The 25,180-nt window shown below is 39.3% G+C and overlaps 1 protein-coding gene across 2 annotated transcripts in view; it reads right to left on the minus strand.

Annotated features, from left to right (window-relative positions):
- The window catches only part of GRIA3 (glutamate ionotropic receptor AMPA type subunit 3), a 308,553-nt gene that overhangs the window by 42,133 nt on the left and 241,240 nt on the right, over nt 1–25,180 (minus strand). For both annotated transcript variants that reach the window (XM_062182985.1, XM_062182986.1), the window contains exons 11-12: nt 18,260–18,636; nt 7,705–7,903 (exon numbers count right to left, since the gene is read on the minus strand). In XM_062182985.1, coding sequence (XP_062038969.1) covers nt 7,705–7,903; nt 18,260–18,636 — 576 coding nt within the window. The remainder of the gene's footprint in view (nt 1–7,704; nt 7,904–18,259; nt 18,637–25,180) is intronic.

Below are 25,180 nucleotides of genomic sequence, written 5' to 3' on the forward strand. Positions count from 1 at the left end.
ATGTAGACAAGAACTTAGGTCTGTTTTGGAGATATATATGCATACATACATATATACATAACCTTTCCTTAAGTTCAGTCATGCAAAAGATGAAACTTTGTGATATTAACTTTAGTTCTGCTCTCCACACTAGTTACCCAATAACTCTTTTCCTATTAAATCAGAAGCATCTCTTGCTTCAGAGAAGTTTAGGATTGCTTAAGCAGGAACTGAAAGAAAACAGTTGCCTTCATCCTTTTTGTTTCAAAATAGACTTTTAAAAAGTTATAGCAAATAAACAGAGACTGACATGATTCAGCAGTTTCACTCTTAGATTTCTAAGGACATGCCAAAAACTTCATGGAAAGTGGAATTTAAAAGTAACTTTATGTTGGTGCCAGAAATGGAAATTTGTGCATATGCAGAGCCCTCAAAAAGTTTGTAGAAAATGCACCCAAAAAACCCAGGTGTGGATTTGAATTTTTTTTGCAACAAAGTATGTTTATATTTTAAATACGTTTTCCATGAATTTTTTGATGTCCCCTTGTATTTGCTTACATGTTTATCATTTGTCTCCTTCCAACAGAATGCAAGCTCCTTAAAGTTAGGAATTCTGTCATGTTTCTGGTACTGTAGCCCAGGTGCCTAAATTACTATTGGAGGCATTCAATACTTATTTACTCTATGAGTAAAATATAGAAGATGTTGAAGACTGGAACAAATCTGATTGCAGGACATCACCTTGTAGCCTTTTTGAAAAAATTTCGGGGGCCGGTGCTCTGGTGCAGCAGGTTAACACCCTGGCCTAAAGTGCCAGCATCCCATATGGGTGCCAGTTCGAGACCCGGCTGCTCCACTTCCAATCCGGCTTCTGCTATAGCCTGGGAGAGCAGTAGAAGATGGTCCAAGTCCTTGGGCCCCTTCACCCATGTGGGAGACCTGGAAGAAGCTCCTGGCTTCGGATCGGCACAGCTCCGGCCGTTGTGGCTAGTTGGGGAGTGAACCATTGGGTGAAAGACCTTTATCTCTGCCTCTCCTCTCTCTCTCTATGTAACTCTGACTTTCAAGTAAATAAATACATCTTAAAAAAAAAGAAAAAAATTTTGTATCAAGGTTTTTTTTTTTTTTTTTTGGTGTACATTGTTGTTTCCTTTTAAAAGTGGAGTGCAACCAAGCGTTCCAGTTCATTGTTCTTGCGAGTTGAGTTTCAGTAAGCTGACATTTTATTTGATCTTTATGGTCAAGTTTTTAGCCTTCTTCTTGGTGATAAAGAAGAAATGTAAAATTCTTAACCTGTGCAAGCTTGCTAGGTGAACCCAAGGAAAGTCTGATTAAACACACGGGTCTCATTCCTTTAACTGGAAGGCTGTTAGATGATTTGACTTTGTCAGATGAGAAAAGAAAGTGAGATCTTAAGATGAGTTTTTCTAGTTTTAGAGTTTTGGTAAAGACCTGGGAGTCCTGTGTGATGTTAATTATCCTGATGATGTCTGAGAAGGTTGGCAGCTTCAAAGGGAATGGACACGCAATCCCCTTAGGCTTTTCAGGCTATGAAATGCTCTCATAAGCAAGTAGGTTACCTGGAAAGGACTAACAGAGATAGGCTAATAAAATCCATATGGTTGGTCACTTTGGACAGATGGCCCACATGCCACCTTGGAAATACCTCAAGTTTCTAGGTGGTCTTCAAGGGCAGTTCAAAATTGTGCAGGCTAAAGTTGTTGAATCTGCAGAGCAGAAGAAATGGCTGAAGATGGACTTACTAGGAGACGAGGTCGGTAGTAATGTTTTTAAATTAGGGCATAGGAGTGGAGAGAATGGCTGAAGGATGTAAATGAGCTTTCTCTCTTCTCCCAAACCCAGGAAAACAAAAACAAAAACAAAAACAAAAACAAAAACAAAAACAAAAAATAAAACCTTGTGTCACTGAGAAAACAGAGATTGTCTAATTTTATTTTCAGAAGTAGTCCTCACATCTCTACAGCACCTGGTCTGCAGAGTCTTTAATTTCACGGTTGCTGGGCCCTTTTCCTCATGTCTCCTGGGATTTGTAGAACCCTTGATAGTTTTGAAGAGCTTTTTGTGATATTCTCCTTGATAAATGAGAAAACTGACATCAAATATTTCTTATCCAAAGAAAAACAAGGAAGTCATTGGTGGAAGTGGAACTAGAAATGCTTTTTATCTTTCTCTTGTTCTGTCCGATTTTATCCACACACATAACAACCTTTATCGTATCAGAAACTATAAAAAGCCATGCAATAATAGGGGTTTGCTGTGTTGATATAGCATTCACTCTAGCTTTATGGATGCCTTCCCTTTTTTGCCTTCTTTGTCTTGCTCCCTTTGAAGTAGTCAGAGCATGGAAGGATGTCTTTCAAAGACAGATACAGGCTTCCTTTTCTAATTGAGCCATCACAGGGAATTGAAACAAGGACCAAAGAGGAAAGGATACAGAGGCTTGATTCATGCAGAATACCCCGATGTTTCTGTGAATACTCATACCAGAATGGCACTGAGTGGGGGGTGGGAAGAGGACCCAATGTGGATGCAAAGCATCAGGGTTATTATAGTTCCAGTTCTTCTCTGTTGAGCTAAGCGATGTTCAGCTAGTCACAGTGTCCTTTTGCGTCAGTTGTCTCCCCCATGAGATAGGTGTAATAGTACTTGTTCTGGCTGCATTACACAGCTGTTGTGAGGATTGAATATGGTAGTGCATTATGAATGGGTATGGAATAGTGACAGTTCACTACACTTGTGAGTTTCTAGAGGGCAGAGACCATTTCTGCTTAATTCATTAACTAGTCGACCTTCCTACTATGGTTATGGAGAATCACTAAGCTTGTTGCTAGTCACCATGAAGCACACCCATAGATTGGTCCAGTCTGGTCAGTAGCTACATAGACATAAACAGCATCAGTTTCTTTGGAGGGATAATCATCTAAGTTATCTGAGATGTCTATATTTTAAGTCAATTGCCAGCCCCCCCCCCCCAAAAAAAAAAACACTCAAATATGGTGAAGAAGCCTGTCTAGGTGTTTTCAGGTGGTTTGTAGTTTGGCCAAAAGTAGGAATTTAATTTTATTTATAGAGATGTAGGGATCCTCAGTCCTTAGCATGGAGCTTGGCACATGGAATTTGCTTGAAAAAAATGTTATTAAAAGAATGATATATAAATAATGGGCTCTAAAGTGTTGTTATTAGCCTGTCATATTTGTGTTGTCTCCTTTCTCTTGGAGAAAGATATCAGATCTGTTTTCAGTTATGCGTATAGTGGTCCAGTTGATCTCTGCTTCCTTGCTCTTTCTTCTCAGCCTGAGACTTGTCTGCGGGGAAGCCCTTTAGAAACCCAGATCCCTAGCTGCTGAGGGATGACAAAGGCCAACTGTTCTCTCAATGAGTATTTCCCTTGTCCCGAGTTATATTTGGCCAGATCTCTCATTTTTATACTGTGACTGTTGCTTTACCTCTAATCCTGACCTATAAGGTCTATGGCTTTTGCTGTATAATGTATTATGTGACACAAGAAAGTAAGACTTTTTAAAAAAATAAGATGGCATCACAACAACTATCTCAAAATTAAGACAGTTTTTCCTTTTAAAAATTGCCAAGTAGTATGTACAACAGATATATCTGATCCATTATCCTTTGGTATCAACTTATCTCTTGGTGGTGCTGTTATGTGTTCCCTGGTGTATGGTTTGGCTGTGTCTCAAACATTTGGTCACATCGTATATGTCTTCAAACTAATGAAATTTATTTGCTGCTGTCCAGGTAAGTTTCTGTTAAGATTTCAAATTCACATAGTATTTTATGAGAAAATTTTTAACCAAAAGGTTTTTACTTTTTTATGGCTTTCCTAAGGCTAGAGGATGGGTTACGAGTCAGGGAGGCCTGTTATGTACACAACTCAGCTGGCAATAAAGCTTAAGGCTTAATGGCTGATTTCCTTGATCTTGTCAAAATGTCAACATACACGGCATGGGTGCATTTGTGGAAAGTTTGTTCTTCTCCTTTCTCTATATTCTTCAAAAACCTAATTACTGATGACCAACAAATGTTGAAGAAATGAGTACCCTAATTGATAAGGCTTTTTGAGATTGAGTGTGAATGTGTAAGCAGAATCTAAATACTATTAGCAATGACTACTTCCCACATCAGCTTGGAAGGGCCCCTCCTTTCACCACCTACATTCAATTCGTTAAAAATTAAATGACAGAGACAAGAGTCAGAGAGTCTTGACAGAACATTCTTTCTTATAATTCAGCTGGCCTTCATGGGGCTAACAATGTCTGCAACTCAGAAGACAGAATAATCCCCTCAGTGGTCTCCTGGTAAAGCTAAATTCTATTTTCTTGCCTAGGGCACTGGAGCAACCCTCCAGTCTTCACTTATCTCCTTTACTTTCTTAAAGGGGTTTAACTTAGTATAAACATTTCACTAAAAAAAAAACAAACAAACAAACAATCACTCCCTTTATTTCCCAAGCTATCTTCAATGGGGATATAATCAAGTATCGAAAAGAACTCTAACATCCTAGTTGTCTTCTAGTATTTCCAGGGGTATGTAGGCAGGGAGAATTTTTGAATTGTTTCTTTCCCCCCAGTGCTACCTTTTAACATGACTCTGTATCAGGTTAAATTTCTGAAACTTAGTGGAGAATGAACATTTTGGGGCAGCTTTCCAAATCATAGTGGCATTTCTCTAGGCAATGGCAATAAAGCTGTCAACTTGTGTTTTTTTTTTTTTTTTTTTTTTTTAGCATGTGTGCCTCCACCTCTGGTTGGATTATTTAGTTCTGGAGCTGTTGTCTAAGGAAATCAGTTTTCAAGTCAAGAGGGTTAATGGTAATATTCCAGATGTCTCTTCCAGCTGCATGTATTTTGCTCAGCCCCCTGTCTTTCCTGATGGAACAGGTCCCTCTGTGCCAGTGACTGTATGTGATTGTAAGATGACAGGTGGGAAAGTTTAGAAAAATGAGAGAAACAAAGGGATCATTTCAAAATACCATCATTTTAATGGCAGCCTCGCCCAGGATGAGTAAAAATGTCTTCAGGGCAATTAGAAAAGAATTTTATTTTATTTATTTTTCTCTTAGTGGAAGAACTAGAGGGCTAGCCTCAGGCTGTTTCATGGTATTACTATTTGGTCCCTGTGGTTTTTGTATGGAGTGAGAATGGGAAGAAATGAGCTCACATTATGTTTGTAAATATTGTATGTGATTTTGTTTCAACCTCTACAGTCCAAAAGGCATGCCACAGAGGTCCCCAATTGTGTGTGTGTAGTTATTGTTCTTAAAATTGCCTTGAGATCACTGAGGATTGAGGGGGAAAGACATGGCGATGGCAGTCAAGTCCATGAGTGAAAGATGATGTGATTTTTCTTGCTGCATCCTCTGTACCCATTGGGTTCAAGGGGAGGGGAGTGGAGGACTTAGGGGGGAAAATGGCTTGGGGACCCACTGGCTGGCCCTTCCTGTATTATGTGAATACCAAGCATACCCTTTGTTAGGTTTATGTAACATTTTCAGTCCAAGCAGATGAAAGAGTTGAGTTTTCTGTAATGCTCAGTTGCACTTTTAGATCATCAGCCTTTGTGTGCTGTCCTAAATAACCACTCCACAGAGTACTTAATGCTGTCACCAGAGACCATTTGGGGTAAAAAGAAATGGCATGTGGGAATTGGAAAATGATTTTCATTTCCTTATACCTAGAAACATCTAGCTCCATCTTTAATCAGATTTTCAAAAGAATTCTATTACCATAGGAATCACTCATTGGCTGTAAAGGCCACTAAGAGTGGGTGAGCATTAGAAACCACAAACCAATTAGACTGTGGCAACAGCTATGCTCACAAATGAATGTTGATTTATATGGGCTCTGGTAATACAATGTTCTATAAGGAAACCATCATTCAATGGATTAGTAGATAGAGACACACCTATGAGTGGAGGATGCGGTCTGGGTGTGGTGACAGGACTATTTTGTTAAGCTTTTGTGCTAACGAATCTTCATAGAGAACCTCCTTTTGCCTGCAATACGGATGAATGAACTTTGAAAGTTTAATGGGAATTGATGCCATCTATTCATTACCGTTTAAAACACACCTTCCTAATCTTTAATTGTGGTTGAAGGAAGAGGGCATCTTAGTGGAACAAGAATCTCTTATCAGAGGGTCCACGTGGTCAATTAACTCATAGAGCAACTTGGTGCTTATTGGGATGGTGAACACAAGCTCTGTGGAAGGCTGATACCAAACCAGATTTTCACAGAGCTGATAATATGCTGGCTGCTCAGCGGATAGAAATCCCTAGCTTACAACCCTGACACATGTGAGTGGTTTTATGGGGGTAGTGAATGTTCCCTAATAAGCTTCTGGGACTGCCATTATAGTGAGGGTCAAGGCCAGATTAGTTCCAGAGGGTGTTCATATAATTTTGATGCTTCTAACATTGAGGCCCTCTCCCCAGTTGGGGATTATGATCTGCTCAGTAGACAGGTGGTTGAGGTGAGATATAGATATCCTGAACCACTGATCATTCTGGAAAGGGTCCCAGAACTCACTCTTTCTCCTTCAGGGAATGAAAATGGTTTTTAACTAGTTGACATAATGTCAAGAAACAGACTCCTCCTGGTTTTCCATGAAATAATTGGACAAATCTTATGATAATACATGTAGAAATCTATTTCTTACTGATTTATTAAAATAAGCTGGTTTAGAACCAACATCTGTTTATTCTGCACGTTTGAGGAAAAGTCAGTAATTATAACTGCCATCCAATAACTTGACTATTGGTTGAAGAGAGTAACTTAAAATTTCCTCTCTATCTACTTATAAATTAGAGTGGCTTCTGGATCATTGTGGCTACATTAGCAGACAGTGGCAATGTATAGAATGATCTAAACCAAGGTATCTCCTTGTTGGGGCAAAACTGAAAAACATGCAAGTTCTTAAAACCCTATTGATATTCTTCCTTATAATCCAGTTCCTGCAGAATGAAGATTTTGATAGTTTATGTAAATGTGGCTTGTCCATCATATTATCCTATCATTTTCTGCTTTAATCGCCTTTCATCTTTCCTCTTGACTGAGTTTACATAGCTTTACTTTTTCCAGTGAACAATTTGCCATTTTCTCTATAAAATTTGGCCTGTGGGGCAGGGAGAATAAACCTACTCAAGACATTAAAACAATTATCGGCTGCCCTTAAAATTGAATTATCACCACATACTTGAATACTTGAAACAACTGCAATTTCAACAGAAAACCAATGTCTGAAAGAGAATCGGTCATTTCTTACAGTCTCACTCATCAGAGTGTTAGAGTCAATTACCTAACTTCTGTGAGCCATTGAGACATAAAATCGCTGCTTTCGTAAAAGCTAGAAGGGAGAATAGATATTATTTAGTTCAATACTCTCATTATTCAAGTAAGTGGACTGAAGCTGACAGAAGCTAAATGACTTGCCCAAGGACAAATAATCACTTCGTGGCAGGGTTAGGATTCAAGCCCAGGAGTTCAAACTTAGTGTTCTCAATAGGCCACCTGTTATTTCTCACAAGCGTCTCAGTTCTAAAGGACAATGAATTAGATCACCAACAAAGCAGTGCTGTATTTAAGATGCTCTCCTTTGATAACATTCCCACCCTTTCCCAACCTTTTAAAAGCACCGAGAGGAGATGATAAAATACACACCAGCAGGCCCAATTAACTACAAAGCACTTACTCTGAAAAATTCTTTTGTTGAACCAGAGTCCAGGGTCCCGTATGCAATTTCAGTCTGCTTAGCTAAGTCTTCAGCACTCTCTATGGGAGAAACCATCCTCTCCACAGTCAGGAAAGCAGCAAGATTGGCAGTATAGGAAGAAATTATGATCAGGGTGAAGAACCACCAAACCCCTCCAACAATGCGCCCGGAAAGGGATCTACAAAACAAAACAAAGCAAAAAGAAATCCAGGAGGGGCCAGCTTGCAATGAAATCTTTGTCTTTATTTCTAGCAAGGGGAGTGATTTCAGTACAGCTGAGCAAGGAGCAAGGTGAAGGAATCAAAACAGCACACAAAAGTCACGTGGTAACAACACCCCAGGTCATGATGGAAAATGACGATGATGCATGCATACTATTCTTCAGGCCTGTACAGGTTTCAAGGCAGTATTTTTTTAAGGTAGAAAAAAAATCTTTTGACCATCTACTGCTTACATGTGCTAGCTGAACTTACTGTGTTATCTTCTTGTGAGCTTTGCTAGTCATAACTGTGGGCAAGTGGTTTTCAACCTTGGCTACACAAAAGAATTGCCTGGGTTCTTTCAAAATATCAAACCCAGTTCTAGCCAAGACCAATTAAATAAAAACTTGGGAGGTGGAGCAAAGACATTTGTATTTTTTAAAGCTCCCCAGGTTATTAAACTGTGCAGGTAAGGTTGAGAACTACTGATGTAAGGTGATGTCATGAGAGAAACAAGAGTCAAGGTTCTTCTGACATTTGAAGAGAAATGCGTAAATGAGCCACTTGGAGGAGTTGGTCACCCATGGATGCACGAAGCTAATGGCTAGTGGGGCTCAGGAAATCAAAGCTTCCTTTCTCCCTAGCAAGCTTTAGCCACTGAGGGCAGGCCCCAAGTGAAGTTGGAAACTATCTGTGTAGTAAGATTTGAGAGGCCTCAAAAGTTTGTTTCCTCCACCTGCCTCCTGCCAAAATAAGCCCTCAATCAAACAAAGCCATTCTCTTTGCCTGTCCCAGAAATCCTTACTATTGGAGTCACCTTCTGTATTGTATTTAGGAGGCTTGATCATGTACCGCATTACTTGACCAGCAAGCATCATCTATCCAATGAGTAGGGAATGGGATACAAGATGGGTAAGTATTAATAAGGGGAAAATTTTGTTCTGGAATGTGGCTGTGCCTTGCACTAACTGGAGTGTTTGTTAAAATGCACACCAAATGCCAAGGATCTGCACTTCAGTAGGTGATTCTGCTGCAAATGGTCTACAGCCCAAACTGAGAATGGAATCGTCTCCATCAGCGATTCTCCAACTCTGCCTGCATATTAATATCATCTGGGGGCTTGAGTCAAAACAAAACAAAACAAAGTGACACACATACACACATACAATCACTTGCTTAGGCTCTATTCCAAACCAATTAAATCAGAATTCTGGGGGTTGGGCCCAAGCAGCTGCATTTTATAAAACTCCAGGTGCAGCCAGGATTGCAAGTTATGGTCATCTTTCCTGAGTGCTGCTCAAGGAGAGGGCAGTTAGGGGGGCAGTGTAAGGGCCCCTAATGCTCAGCGTTGGATAATGGCTTATGCTCAGAAACCTTCATCTCTTTCACAGTGATGCTGAAGGCAGCTTTTGTCTGCAGAAAAGAAAATCTGCTCCTTGAGTTTTCTGAAGTATCGCCACATCATCCCGAGGAGAGTTCTGTGTGACAGAGCTCCATCCTGGTTGGACTGTGTTCTCTGTGGCCCAGAAAAGCTCACAGGAAGAGAACCCACTCTGTCATAAAGTCAAGAATAGGCGTAGGAGCCTGGCGTATTTCCAGACTCTGTGGGAAGAGGGCAGTCTGGGCTGAGAGCTGGAAAAGCAAGCTCTTCTTTGTGCTAGCATTTTACCACTTGGAAGCAAATTTAAATTTCTGTGTCCCAAGATAACCTTTTCCCAGCCTCTGGAAGATTCAGTTGACTTAAATGCTACATTCTGATCAAATAATTTTGGCAGGGGTTTTGCTAAATAATATTCTTCATTAGTTAACTGTAACAAATCTACTTGATTTTTTAATTTGTCTGCAGTTCCCATTGGTCCCTGAATGCCTGAAACAACTCTTATTTCTTTTTTTCTTGAACATGATTACTTTTAACTTTTCAGATGTGAAAATTTGCTTTGCAACAGATTTTTCTAACTACTAGTTATACTCTCTCAGGATTTCATCTGGGAATGCTTCTCTTTTAATCAGAAGAGGTAAAAACATCTGGATGAGTCAGAAAAGAATGTGTCCCACTTCCAAACGCTCAAAGTATTCAGTGTTTCAATTAGTAATTCAGGCCTTTTATAGTCTTTATTCATTGTTGCCATGCACATTTAATTTATCGTGGACTGATCTGACTTCGGAAATAGTGTCACTGTAAGGTTAACACTCCAAAGTACCATCCATAGCAGTAGGATAATAAAAATGCTAACAATAATAGCCATTGCTTAGTAAGTACTTCCCATGTGCTAGACTCTGTTCTAATTGCTTGACATGTACAACTCTTAGAATCATCCCTATATCAGGTACTATTTTATAGATAAATAAAAGGAGGTGTTTTATAGACAGACACTGAGGCAGAGAACAGAGAAAGTGGAAATTAAACATCTGTACTAACACATTAGGAAATAAACACCCACATTTCTTAGTACAAAATACCCCTATTTTGGATGAGACAATCCAGAAGAGTGTATAAATTATAGAAGGTGCTATTTTTCTGCAAACACTGGAAAGCACAGTTGTAGGGGAACCAAATATGCGTGGCTAGTTATTGTTTATTATCTGTTGTTCCCTTCGAGTGGAATTGTCAATGTCTTCCTTATTTGGAATGATGGGGTTTTGCCTGGACCAAGAGGCAAAATGGCTTTGGAGTAATTCCAGAACCACAGTTTGATGCAGAAAGAGGTGTATTTTGCTGCTGTGAATACTAATGGTAGTTTATGCATTATGTACTTGGAATGTGGAGAAAAGTACTGTAATTTTTGGAAATTACATTGTCCCATTCTATTGAGACTAATGGACTGTGGCTGTGTCTGTCTGATCTAAAATCAAGCTTGCACATCATCATCTGGTGATTCTGGCCACCTTTATACTGACTCAGATCATCATGTGCTTAATCCGAATGACTCAGCTGAAATTGGTTGTTGACACGACTGAAAATAAACCTAAATGCAAAATGTTCATTTTTGTGGTCTCTTGTCTACATGGTTATTAACTTTGGCAATTATGTGGCTAATGTTGTGGTCATATACCTATGGGCATGGAGAATTTGGGTGATGATCCACGCAGAAATTGTATAGTAGTATCCAGAAATCTCAGCATAGATGGAACAAAAAACATTTCTGTGGACTTGATGTGGATTGTATGAGGTTGCACTCACCGGTAACCTCCCAAGATAGGAGCAGCTTTGACAAAAGATTTCTACTGCTAGGATGCCTAATTCCTTTCCCTGAGAAAAAGTGCAGTGGAACCCACAGTGAAGAAACTCCATAAGCATTTTTACATTTCCCTTTTCTCATTAGTGAAACTACAGTCACTTTACACCCACATTTCACATGGAGGCTGTATAAAAAGTGACTGATGGGTCAACCCCATCACATTTTATAAAGGATCTATTAAAATAAGACCAGACTTTATAGTTAAATTAAAAAGACCTGTCATTTTCCAGTACCTTTCCCTCCATTAATGTAGCTGCAAAATGTTCAACATTAATTTCAAATAGTTCTGTTGCACAAGACAGACTTTGCGTTTAGCATAATGAAATGGCTGTAAGATGCTGCAATTCTGTGTTTATAAAAGTGCATTATAACACACATATCATACCTTTTGAAGCAATGTAAGAGATGGCATGATGTTAATGAAAGTAACTTAGCAACAAACAAAAACAGACATAAAACATTACAAAATCTGTATATCAAATAAGATCTAATACTCTTGTTATCTGTAATCATGAGAATATAGTTTCTGCGTTAATAATAGAATGCATTTTATGACATGTGAAATTATAATAAAAGGGAGCTGTTTGCTATAACTTTCATCTTGTAAATAAATTTTGCAATCTGTACTTTACTAGCGTCATAAGATGAAGTGCTGGAACTGAAAACCACTTCTCTTTTGTACAAACTCTTCATCATTTCTTTTTTTAAATCTTTCTTCCAAGGAATGCATCATTTCTGCACTCCATTCGATGCTGTGACTGTGACAGATTTTTTAAAAATGAGAAGAATCAATCTCTAGCTCTTACATTCTTCTTTGATGAGAATAAGTAACCATGTTCCAAAGACTGAAAACTACGGCTCTCATCCAGAAAAGTCAAGAAATAGTTGTAATAAAAATTCTGCTATTACATCATTAATTTATTATCACATCACTACTGCTTTGAAGTGAATTTGCAGGAGGGTTAAGACAGAGGTGATACATCTCCAGAGGCAAAGATAGTGCTTAAAATGGAGCCAAAAATTCCTGTTGTATTTGATCCCATTCATTTTATATCCTTATGTCTTTTTATTATTCTGCTCACATTTTCCATTGTAAAGGAGGATCTATGTGTCAACTAACCTGGACGGATCCCCTCTACTGTTCTCCCACATATCAGGTATCTTGAAAACTTAGGAGAGTAATACCTTTGGAATAATCTGCACACAGTAATTGGGATCAAATTAGCTGTTCTTCCATTTTCTCTGTACTAATTCCCCCAACCCTCTTCATCTTGGCTAAGCTCTCACGTGTCCCTGCAGCTTCACAGGATGTCAGCAGGGGGAGCATTTGCCTGGAAGGACTTGGGCTCTGCTTAGTTGATACTGCTTAGTGGCTATATCAACATTTTAAAAAGGAAATAAATTTCAGATTAAAAGTTGTGACCTCATGCCAATGTCAGTAAAGCATTGTCGAATAATGCAATCAAAGTATTTGTAAGAGGCATAATCCTTAAAGAAAGCAGTATATGGAATCAAGAAGGAATGTTGCCAGCTATTTCTCATCAGAGGCCAGCTATTTCTTACTGCCTAGCATTTCAGCCATATTTCTAAGGAGTTTAAGGAACTGAAATGCAAGTGCATTTGGTTCCATTAGTATTTATGAATCTGGGATAATTAAGAGAGGCCAATTTAATAACAATAGGTAATATTTGTTGCAAATTTATACTCTAGGCACTGCGCTTTACATTTTACAGATAAGGAACTGGTGCTTAGCAAGGTTTAGTAATTTGCCCCAGGTTACACAACCGCTAAGCAGATTGTGAATCCAGTGAGGCTAATTCCAACACCCACATGCTTAACCAGCGGGCTCCCTCCATCTGGCTACACCCACTGCTCATCTCTCCACCCTCCACTCAGAGGGCGGAGGGTTGAATTGAATCTTTTTACACCTCCTCCCCATTGCCCACAACAAATCAGTTCAGGTATAGATAGAGCCTCAGCTTATTACATTGATTACCCTCTCTAAAGTTGAGCCAGCCCCCAGCTTTATGTAGAACAAAGTAATTTGCTCTGAACAATTGGAGTAGTTGAAAATATCAAACCTAATATTGACATAGACTCTTTAAGCCTCTGTGTAACTGTCAATAACTTTATTTGATAGAAATGGAATGATGCCAGAAGTTTTGATGTCTCATTGCTGATTTTCCAGTCTTTTACCTCGAGTGAATACATGCTTGGCAGCATTTTAAATGCTCACTGCCTACTTTCATTAACAATCCGGGCAAAGGCAGACTTTCTTCAGAGGTTGGGAGGCTGAAATAAAGCTCTTGTGCCTCAGCCTGAGAAAAGGAATGGAACAAACAGTGGATCTCCAGGTCGGTAGTGGGAAGCAATGTGTGGGAGTGGAAACATGAGATACTTGAAGAAGTTCATGGGAGGTTTATTTTAGTGCGAAAAAGAAAAAAAAGAAAAAAGAAAACCATGCATATGAGGGGTCTTCAAAAGTTTGTGGAAGGCTGGTGTCTGGTTTAGTGGTTAAGCCATCTACATCCCACTGCATCCCCAAGTTTGAGTCCCAGCTCTGGCTCCTGACTCCAGCTTCCTGCAGTTGCGAATCTGGGAGGCAACCGTGATGGCTCAGATAGTTGGATCCCTGTCACTGATATAGGAGACCTGGACTGAATTCCTATCTCCTGGCTTTGGCTTGGCCCAGTCCCAGCCATTATGGGTATCTGGGAAGTGAACCAGCAGATGGGAACTCTCTGTCTGTCTGTCTCTCTCCCTCTCTCTGCCTCTAAAATAATTTCAGAAGTTCATGGAAAGGAGTATTAAGAAAAAACTATGCATGAGTTTCAATATTCTTTTTGCACCCAAATCAACTTGATTCCAATCTCTTGCAACTGTTCTGTTGGCTTCCAAACCTCCGTAGCTTTTGGTTGCAGCATGTCATCTATTTGAGTTACTGTTACTTTGTCTGTGATATGAGAAAAAGCACCAAAAAGTGGAAAAAGGATAGGTTTTGGAATTGGAACTAGATTTGAATTCTGCCTCTGCCACTAGCTATGGGCCTGTGCAAATCATTTAATCTGTCACTTTCTTCAGCTTAAAAATAAGGCTGATGCCCTGCCTCCTGGCAGTGTTTGATGATTAAGATCCATGTGACAATGCAGGTAAAGTGCCCATACAGTGGGAGCTCAGTGAAGATTGTTGGTCCCTAGCCTCCAGTAAATAACAGCAATTGGACAAATTTCTTTCTGACACCTCCTGCTCTAATATTTGTTAATGTTACTTTAAAATGTGTTCTCTTATAAGTCTTTGAATTGCTTCAATTTTGAGAAAAGTCAGAGTGTACAATGCTTGCTCACATTCTGGGCTTTCTGGAGAGTTTTTGCATTCCAAGTATGGCCATTAAGCAGAAATAAATTATAATGCTGGTGTTTGCAGTGAAGGCAACCACAAATCTTGAGTGTAACTATGTTATCAGGAATTCCTACATCTGTGGATTGAGAAACACATTACAGTAGGGGTTTGGCTGTTACACAATTGAGCATGACTATTTAATCAATACAGCTCTCAAGATAAGTGGAAACATGTTTCCTCCTTACTGGCATATAATAAATATGATAAGAAGTGTAAGATTTTATTAAAAGGCTTAAAGACATAATTTCTTTGGAAGGACACAAAAGACAGTATCAGAGGAGGGATCACCCATATGGTGGAAAATATAGAGCTCATAAAGTTAATAATTTATCACTGGAAAGCACAATCAGGATAATAATTGTTCCTTGAGACCAGTGTTATTCCATAGACTGGGCCTTAAATGCTGGCTTGAGTTATGACCAGCATATAAAAAAATAAAACAGAGCAGGAAATATCAGAGTACATGGCACATGCTAAGGGTAATGTTTTGTTATATACATGTATGTCTACTGAGTCATGATGAAAAATGCATTTCTTCCTCTGGGTCATGGTAAAAAAAAAAAGCCATTGCTCCATATGACATTATCTAGAACTATATAATATAAGCCTGTACTTTGAAAAAAGCATTTGATGTATTTCAGTGCCCTATAAGAGCCACAGCCTAAATTTTTGCTATAAATTTTTTTTTAAAAAAAATGATCTAACTTGTTATTTTAGGTCATTATCTTCAAGTTACTACTTAACAAAGTGATATGCTTAAATATTCCTAAAAAATGTTTTTTTTTTGAGAGAGACCTGTTTGAGTATGCAGAATAGCAATCAGCACTCCAGTGTGGTTATCATAAATTTAGTTTTGAAAATCCATTTACAGAAACTAATAAAATCTCCAGCCTTAATGACTCTTCAGCATTGTCTCAACACAGATTACCAGCTTTGTTAAACATCTTTCAATTACAGACTCATCCAATAACTCTAGTCTCTTGAAGTGAACATTTCAAAAAATAAAAAAAAAGGAAAAAACAAGCAAAACAAATGAACTGCCAGATGATATCACAGAATGACACAATCTTAGCACAAAAGGAACAGGGAGTGAAATAATTTAGAAAATCTGACTAAGCACATTGAGGGTGGCAGAAAACATGTGACTTACACAAAGGAGGTTTGCCCCACGCAGGCTAGTATAAAAAGCTACTACAGATGATTAACAGCAAGTTATGCTGCAAAGTTGCATTTTCAATGTCCTATGTTTCAAGAAGATGATCTCAGAATGAAATACACTGTGAAAACATGGAAGGAACCAAAGGAAATCCCTATACCTCTGTATGAATGACTCCCATCAGTATTTTGTTAATGTTCAATTTTTTTTTTGTAAAATATAGCACTTTTTGTTTGAGAAAAAAATTGCTTTTCTTTCTGAAATAAGGATGAAACCTTGACTTATAACACTTTGTTATTATGAATTCACCAACAGTGAGTTGACACTTTAAGTGGGTGAGGGTGACCCAGGACATTCATACTCAATATTGTCTTTTTTTTGAGCTTTAAAAGCAAGATTTTCAATATTTTCACTAGCTTTACTGAGACAAACTATGCATACCATAAAATTCACCAATGTAAATGTGCCATCGATGATTTTAGAAAAGTTGGAGTTGTGCAGGTATCATTATCGTACAGTTTTGGAATAACCTTGACACTTCAAAAATGCCCATTTGCAGTTAATCTTGGCAGGCCTGAGACTAGCATGAGGCAAGTGAGGCATTTGCTCCACAGGCAACATTTAACAGGAGGGAAGGTGTCAAAATCTCATTAAGTAAGGTAAGCAGCATTTGAGTGCTATATTTTAAAGAGTCAGAATGAATGCAAAAGGCCCATGATGAGTACAATATCTAATTTTTACATAAAGCTTGGATCTGATCCCTTACCTGTTCTACTCAGCCTCACTTGCCTCATCCTAACCTTGGCCTTGATTATGCCCTAACTTCCCTCAGGGCTCTGGCAAGCACTAATGTACTTTCTGTCTCTATGGATTTGTCTATCTCAGACAAGTGGGATAATACATTATAGAATATTCATAAATGGAATTTAATAAATGGAATTGTATAATAGGTGGCCCTTTCTGTCTGGCTTATTTCACTTGGCTTGTTTTCAAAGTTTACCCATGTTTCAACCATCTGTTCTTTTTAATTGCTGAATAGTACTCCTTTTTATGGGTATACCATGTTTTGTTTATTTATTCACTAGCTGATGGACATTTAGATTGTTTCTTCTTTTTGGCTATTAATAATGAAGCTACTATGAACATTTGTATGTAAGTCTTTGGATAGTTTCCTTTCTCCTAGGTAAATGCCTAAGAATAGAATTGCCGTGTCGTATTTTAAAGCATATGTCTAATTTTATCAAAACCTGCCAAATTATTTTCCAATGTGACAGTAGGCTTTTGCATTCCTACTATTAATGGATGGGATTTACAGTTGTTCCACATCTTTACTACTACTTGTTTCGGCCCTTTGGATTATAGCCATTCTAGAGCACCTGCAGAGCTATCTCATTGTGGCTAATTTGTATTTCCCTAATGACTAATAATGTAGAAAATCTTTTTGAGTACTTATTAGCCATTTGTACATTTTCTTTGGGAGAAATGTCTATTCAAATCTTCTGTCCATTTTCAAAATTGAGTTGTCTTATTTTTATTGAGTACAAGAGATTGTGATATATTCTGGATATAAGTCTTTTATCAGTTATGTAACTTGCTAATATTTTCTTCCCAGGCTCACTTGCCTCATACTAACCCTGGCTCTGATTATCTCCTCTCTGCTCCCTTCATGGCCCCCGCAACCACAATGTACTTCCTGTTTGTATGGATTTGTTTATCTTGGACATATGCAATAATATATTATGGGACATTCAATAAATAGAGTTATATAATATGTGGCCTTTTGTACTTGGCTTATTTCTGTTGGCATATTTTCAAGATTTATCCATGCTGTAGCACCATTTTTCGTAAGGGTGTCTTTGGCAATGTCACATTTTGGTTTTTGGTGAAGTTCTATTTATCAAATTTTTAATGAATTGTGCTTTCTATATTCTCTGTAAGAATTCTTTGTCCAATCCAAGGTCACACAGATTGTCTCACGTTTCCTTTAAGTTTTATAGTTTTAACTAGAAAACTTGGGTGAGCTATCAGAATGGATACTTCTAGCAAGTCTGAGAGCAAAATGAAAACAGGAGAGCACTGACAGGGAGAAGATAGGAGAGTTTAAAAAAGAGTTCTGTCTTCTTGCAAATTTTGTTTAGATACAATTTCATGAAAAATGAGAAAATGTTTTAGCTCACTTAATGAGGAAACCACATCTTATCTCTTTAAGATTTAGTATTTGTTTTATCTGAATAGCATTAATATTAGTTAGCCAGCAATGTTGTCTTTGACCCACAGTTTAAATGTTTACTTTGATCCACAGTTTAAATGTATATAAATATATGATACCATAGAAGTTCATGAAAGACATCAAATCCATACCAGTAGCCACTCAGCTCATGGATGTAAGCAAGCGAACAAAATGGCTTAATGATAATTTGTCGTTGGATGGAATGCTGAATGGAAGAAATCTGAAGTTGAGATGGGTAAATGCCAGACATACAGGAATGGAGTATGGCCATAAAATGCAAGGACACGCTGGGAATGACATGGAAACAAACCTTGGAGAAATATCACATCCTTGCTGCATAAAGGCACCCAAGGAAAACCAAAGACTGTTAAATATCCCAAATTCATTTGGAGGGTCAGGAGGGCTTTGCGGGTCGCGAGGTTCTTCATTGTTATCTTCCAAGTGCCATTCGTAAGGGCTGAATCTACTGACTAGGAAAAGAACTACACTAACTCCAATGTAAGCGAAGACAATGCACATCCAGATTTCATAAGCCAAGGGATCCAGAAATGAGAATACGCCTGGTTTTGATTTCTGAGGCTTCTTTATCATGATGGAGATGCCCAGGCTCATAAACGGCTTTGAAAAATCTATGACTTCTTCACGGACCAGTGTTATAGTTAGCGGAGCAACAGCTATATCAGCTCTCTGAAAAACAAATACATATATGACTTTTAGAGTCAGCATTTCAATCAGTTATTTGTCACCAAATATACTTCTTCGGTGGAAACATAAGGTCTTAAATCACTGCAACCAATCAATTTGTCAGTGCTTGGATTAGAAAAGTATTAGCATTCAGTGGGCCTACAATGCTTTTACTTGATGATAAAATAAGGCCAGGGCACTGGCATTTTGTCCTCTGAGACACAGCACTTTAGGGGAAACTGACTCCATTTAATAATTTGTATTTATTATATTATTTATTTGAAAAGGCAGAGAGATAGGCAGAGATGTCCCATCTATTGCTTCACTCCCCAAATGACTGCAAGAGATGGGGCTAGGCCAAGCTGAAGCCAGGAGCTAGGAACTCAATCCAGGTCTGCCACCAGCTACTTGTTGCCTGTTAGGTGTGCACTAGCAGGAAGCTGGAATCAGCAGTAGAGCCAGCATTCAAACCCAAGCACTTGGATATGGGATGTGGGCATCCAATCTCAAGCTATGACTTAACTGCTATGTCATATGCCTGTCCCTGCCTCCATATTTTTGTCCTATTTTTTTTTTTTTGCTATCTTGCAACTCAGCTTGCATTCCCTTGTTACATATAACTGTCTAACTCTTGTTCACTTATTTTAATTTTCATGCTCTTATGTCTTTTCTCCCTCATTTGACTGGAAACTCTTGAGGAGCAAGCGTAATAGCATATAATTCTTATTTTTTTAATTAATTAATTAATTTTTTTTGACAGGCAGAGTGGGCAGTGAGAGAGAGAGACAGAGAGAAAGGTCTTCCTTTGCCGTTGGTTCAGCCTCCAATGGCCGCTGCGGTAGGCGCGCTGCAGCCAGCGCACCGCGCTGATCCGATGGCAGGAGCCAGGTGCTTCTCCTGGTCTCCCATGGGGTGCAGGGCCCAAGCACTTGAGCCATCCTCCTCTGCACTCCCTGGCCACAGCAGAGAGCTGGCCTGGAAGAGGGGCAGCCGGGACAGAACCAGCGCCCCGACCGGGACTAGAACCCGGTGTGCCTGCGCCACAAGGCGGAGGATTAGCCTAGTGAGCCGCGGCGCCGGCCAGCATATAATTCTTGTATCTGCCTCCTTCTCCACCATGAAGGGCAATAGAAGGCCATAGTAGTCAGTATAATAATTCTTGGCTGTTTGCCATCTTGTATTATTCCTGAATTATTTTTTCAAGAGTATGTCTGTTAAGACATAAGTTCTTTGTTCAATCTTCTAATTTTGTGTCTATCACTGCAACAGATTCTATAGAAGCTGTAGATGCTTAGAAAATATGTTGATAATTGTGATATTTGCACACATGAACATGTGATATATTTATGCACGGACAATAATAAGGTAAAACATTTACAAGGATACATATTAATGTATAGAGTAGCTATATTTTCTAGTGATAAATATTAGTATAGCACCTACATGTATCAGATCAATAAAATCAATGTCAGTAGTGCACTACATAATTAACTCAGGCAGAAGAGGCCACGTTATTATAACAGTCCCATGAAAATGGACACTAGGAATTTCTGTCCTTATTTCTTTTGTTCTCCTTTAGAACAGCAGCAGGCCTTAGTTTGGATCCAGGTCTTAAAATACAAACATAGAAAAATGCTTCTGATTAAGGAAAGGCTTTGGGATGGTATATCAGGAAATGAAAACACCAATGTGGACTAATTTTATACCATGTTAGAGTTATGCCTCAATATTCCTACTAATGAGGAGAAGTGGAAGAAGAATGATGAAGACTGAGATAGACTGTCTTTTCAAAGAATGCTGTTTTAGTGCCTTGAATTACAATGGTAACTCAAGCCCCTTAATTAATGTAAGGGGAAATGCAGATGATAAACAGCTAGCTAACATTTATTGAGTGTTCATTCTGTGGGAAGCCCTGTACTGAGCACCTTATACATATTACCTCATTTATTCTCACAGCAGTCTTAATGTTGGTACAATTACCATCCCCATGTTAGAGAAGGAGAAACTGAAGTACTGAGAGGCTGGGATTAGAATCCTGGTCTTCAGATTCCAGTACCCACTCCCTTAACCAGCATAATGTTCTAACCACAGATTCTCACTTGCAAGTTTCTCCTATACACTATATACTAGTTTTATCTGCAATTATAAACCTCTATCAACCCTTATTAGGTTCGTAATGCTGTTCTGTGTCAAGCACTATTCTAGATGGTAGGATGAAGCACTGAACAAGACAGCTGAAACAGACAAAAATACTTCCTTGCAAGGAGGATATTTTACACGCTCTACATCCCAGTGGAAGTTGCAGAAAGCATGTGTTTATTGAAGCCAACTGTCTACTGACCAAATCTACCTTGGCGGCTCACTGCATCTCAAACTCATCAATGCTAAAATTAAACCCATCATGTATCACCCCAAAGTAGATTCTCCTTTAAGTATTGAATAATGCTTATTTCCAAATTCTCCCTGTTCCTAATCCTTACCAGTCCTATCCTCTTTGCAGATGGTCTTGCCTCTTTCTATACTGAGAAGTTACAGTCCATTTGATATGGGCTCTGTCACCTCAGTGTCCCTCTCCTTTTTACCATATTGCTGAATCTTCCTCCATTCCTCCTGTGCATTTTCATTTCATAGAACGTGGTACTCTAAGATTTACTCCACTCATTCCATACATCTCATTTTCTGCCATAATATCCAGCTCCAGCTGTTGTCTCTCTTTCATCTTTAATTTTTACTTTTCTGTTGATCTGTCCCAATGGTCTTCAAAGTGTGGTCCCTGGACTAGCAGCAAAAGGGTCACCTGGGAACTTGCTGTAAGTGCCAATTCTCAGGCCTCTCGTGTATGAAATTAGAAACTATGGGGGCGGGACTCAGGTGGCCTTCCAGGAAATTATAATGCTTAATTTGAAAACCATTGACTTGTCTTATTTGCTTAAAATCATACTCATGTAATTCTGTTTCCTAACAAAAAAGAAACAAAAATCACTCCACCCACTTTTATATTAGGTTACCCTGTTATCCTCACTACATTTCTCCTTATAGTACCATTCTTCTTGAAAAACTACCTTTACTATCTATTGCAACATCATTTTCTTCTTTTACACCTGAGATGTAACATCTAGCCCTTCTCATGTATTGAACGGGTTTCTTGAACTGTATACTTGGTTGCCAAATTCAAAGACCCTCCCTTGGATATGCACTGCTCATAGCCTTTTGGAATATGTGCCCTTTTTAAAAAAAATATTTAATTGAAAGTCAGAGAGAGAAAGAGAGAGAGAATCTTCCATCCTCTGGTTCATTCCTCAAATGGCTGCAAAAGCAGGGGCTGAGCAGGGCCAAAGCCAGGAGCCTTTCCTGGGTCTCCCATGTGGGTACAGAGGCTCAAGCACTTGGACCATCTTTTGTTGCTTTTCCCAGGCCACTAACAGGGAGCTGTATTAGAAGAGGAGCAGCTGTTACTTGACCCGGCACCCACATGGGATGCCAGCACTGAAGGCAGAGGCTTAACCTGCTATGTCACAGCACCGGTGCCGAGTATGTATCCTCTTTCCTTGGCTCTCTGATACTAAAGACTATAAGTTGCTCTATTTCTCTGAATGCCCCTTTCCTCAATTTTTTTTTCTTAATTCTACTCCCTCAGTCATAGTGCACCTTTATACTTTCAGAGTCCATTTGTGCTGCTTGGCATAGGATAGTCAGTGAAGGCTTGTGGAATAAGAAAGATCCTATCAGGTTCTCTCCTTCCCTTGCTTCCCTCAGCATTACTACTTGTGGCTGCAACTCTCTGTTCCCAGGTGACTCCTGATTATCCTGTTCCCCATGCTAACTGGAGGGGAGCCAATGACAAAATTAATCTATTTCACCCTTTTACCTGGTGCTAGACCTGGTTGTAGAAAGCAAGGCTACTGGGGAGAATGGAGTAGGCCAGAAAGCTAGCAGGGTTTCTTTGGCAGAGAGTCTGAATCATCTACAAAGAGTCCTGTCATGCCAAGAGAATTCACAGATAAGGCAGCCTCCTCTTCTTGCCAACATGTCTCTGCCTCCTGCTCAGAACACGAAAATACCATTTGATCATTACCCATTTGATCTCATTGGAATATAATTATTTAATGTAACTAGTTTTTTATGAGATAGTTCTAGGAGAAATTGCCATTTCTTTGTTTTGGAAGGAAGAAATAAGGGGGCATTTGTGTGAGAAAATCAGTTAATCAGTTTACAAGGAGTTTAGGGGAACTGAACTATTTTTAAGCGGGAGTAGAAAAGAGTTTGAGAATCCTGATCCCCTTCAAAAGAAAAATAAAGTCCACTAAGTCAGCCCTGGAACTGAAGCCCCACTACATTGTAAGCACTAGTAAATACTATCGTGAGGTGGCTCGCTGGACAAAGCAGCACTTTTTGTGTCTGGTTCCCAGGAACATTCAACCACAAAACAAATGCCCAGAGAAGGCCATTCGTAGTTGGATGTGTTTTGGAAATCATAAAAGGGAGAATCTGCTCACTTCAGGCATTTGCCTTTTTGTCCCCTACCATCTCTACCTTTTCGGAATTGTTTCTTTCTCAGGAACTTTTTCAAAGAAGGCAGAGTTTGTGTCTCTGGGAGTCTTTCCCCCAGCTAAGAATGGCGTGCAACCTGTCCTTAATTAAGCCTCACTGATGTACACCTGGCTCCAAAAGGCGACTCCCCATGCCACATCTTTAAAAATATCTATTTCAGGTGGAGAAAGGCAAAGGGCAAGCAGAAAAGCAGGTGGAAGAGCACTCACGCAATAGAAAGGAAGGGAGCTGCTGATTGAGCCCCAAGGACCATCAGCTAAATGAGAGACTTAGCAACTCCTCCCATCTCTTGCTCAAGGGGAGTTCACAATCAAGAAGTTAATGGGAAATAGAATTAAAAGATACGTTTATTTTGGTGCAAACAAGTTTGAAATCCATGCATATGAGTATGCTGGTGAGAGAACAAAGCAGAAGAACCATCTTGTCTGCTCAGAGCCAGCCACAGAGAAGCCCTTACCCTCCACCACCACTATCCCCTCTTCCATATTTAAAAGTAGTTTTGATGATTGTTTATTTCAGGGCTTAAGATCCGCTTGGTATAATGTTTGTGGAACTATGAACTTACATCTTAAAGGAATGGAGAGGAGCAATAATAAGTGTCCCCAAATACCCATTTAGCCCTCCTGGTTCTACCATAGCACTCAGATGGAGGGGAAAGGTTATTTTCAAGACAAGGAGGCCAACATTGATGAAGAACTGAAAAAGCCAACTCCCGGAATGGATTGTACTCTTGGTCTCTGCTCTTATGAAAGCCAGCTGTGGCTGGGAGAGAGCCTGAAGAATTATGGATGGGGCTAGGGAGTAGGTGAAATTCCGACTCAGTAATGAAGTGCCTCTTGTGGTGTCCTGAACCACTCCAGCAGCCTTTTGTCCTCAAGCCTCTGCCTGTGCAGGCCACAGCTGTAGGCAAGTCATTTTCAGAACCTAGGTGGGTAAGTAGGTGTTATGAGGGTGCTCCAGTTGACAGACAAAAACCAGCAAATGGAAAGAGCTCAGGGTAAGAGTTTGCTAGTGCTTTTCTTGCATTCTGACTACTTAAAGGATTTTAATCAAGCGGCTTACGAGTGGCTGTGTGGGCTCAGTAAACACACTAAATTAGGTTTGATTTTTCCACTCACCAGTGGCAAACCCAGAGCAACTGCATTATTGGAGGGGATTTAGCTTGAGGGGATTTATAATCCCTTTCATAGGTGGGCTGCCAAAGTTGTAAATTTCATGAAACTTAAAAACCAACAAACTCATACGTATAGGGATGATGCACTTAGGAATCTCACAGGTTTTAGGCAGATATTTAAATGTAATTTTAAAAATTCTTTCAGCTGGAAGGCTTGTGATATCATATAGCCTTCCCATCTGGTTAGCTGATAGAAAATTTGTTACCCACCTGGAGACTGCGCATGAGCAGCAGCTTGTCAGCTACCATTTTAAAGCTCTTTATGAAAGCAGGGGAGAGGATGGAGAGAGGGAGCAGGCAGTGTCTTGTTGTGTAAAGCATAAGGTATGGTATCTTATCTGAGAAGCAGACATGACCCGATCCCTTATCCCTGTATCAACCATAGGCTCTTGTGATCTTTGACAAATATTTCTTTTGGAAGTTGAAATGTGTTGGAGAAAGGAATGGGGAAGAATCAAGCTCGTCAGTAGGAATATAATTGCTGTGTGTTGGGGGACAGGACTTAAACTGCTTTATTGGATGTACTCTATGGGATATTTTCTGTCTGCGATTGTTAAGATCTGGAGAAAGGGATGAGGTCTATTTAAATCTGTGCAACAACAAGCAGTGTCACAACAGGGTCTCCTCATTTCTTTCTCCAGAACAGATGTCCCAGTCTGGATCTATCGATTAGAATTCCTTGTCCTTGTGAGAACTGAGAGAGTTAAAGACAAAGTGAAGATAAAGGAGTGTCCCTAGAGCTTGATGAAGGCCTTGAGAGGCTAAATTTTGTTGGGAATATTTTTCCAGCACCTCTGCTCGGAATGGCAGATTTCCATGTGT

This window comes from Lepus europaeus, chromosome X (genome assembly GCF_033115175.1).
Source record: "Lepus europaeus isolate LE1 chromosome X, mLepTim1.pri, whole genome shotgun sequence".
Lineage (NCBI taxonomy): Eukaryota > Metazoa > Chordata > Mammalia > Lagomorpha > Leporidae > Lepus > Lepus europaeus.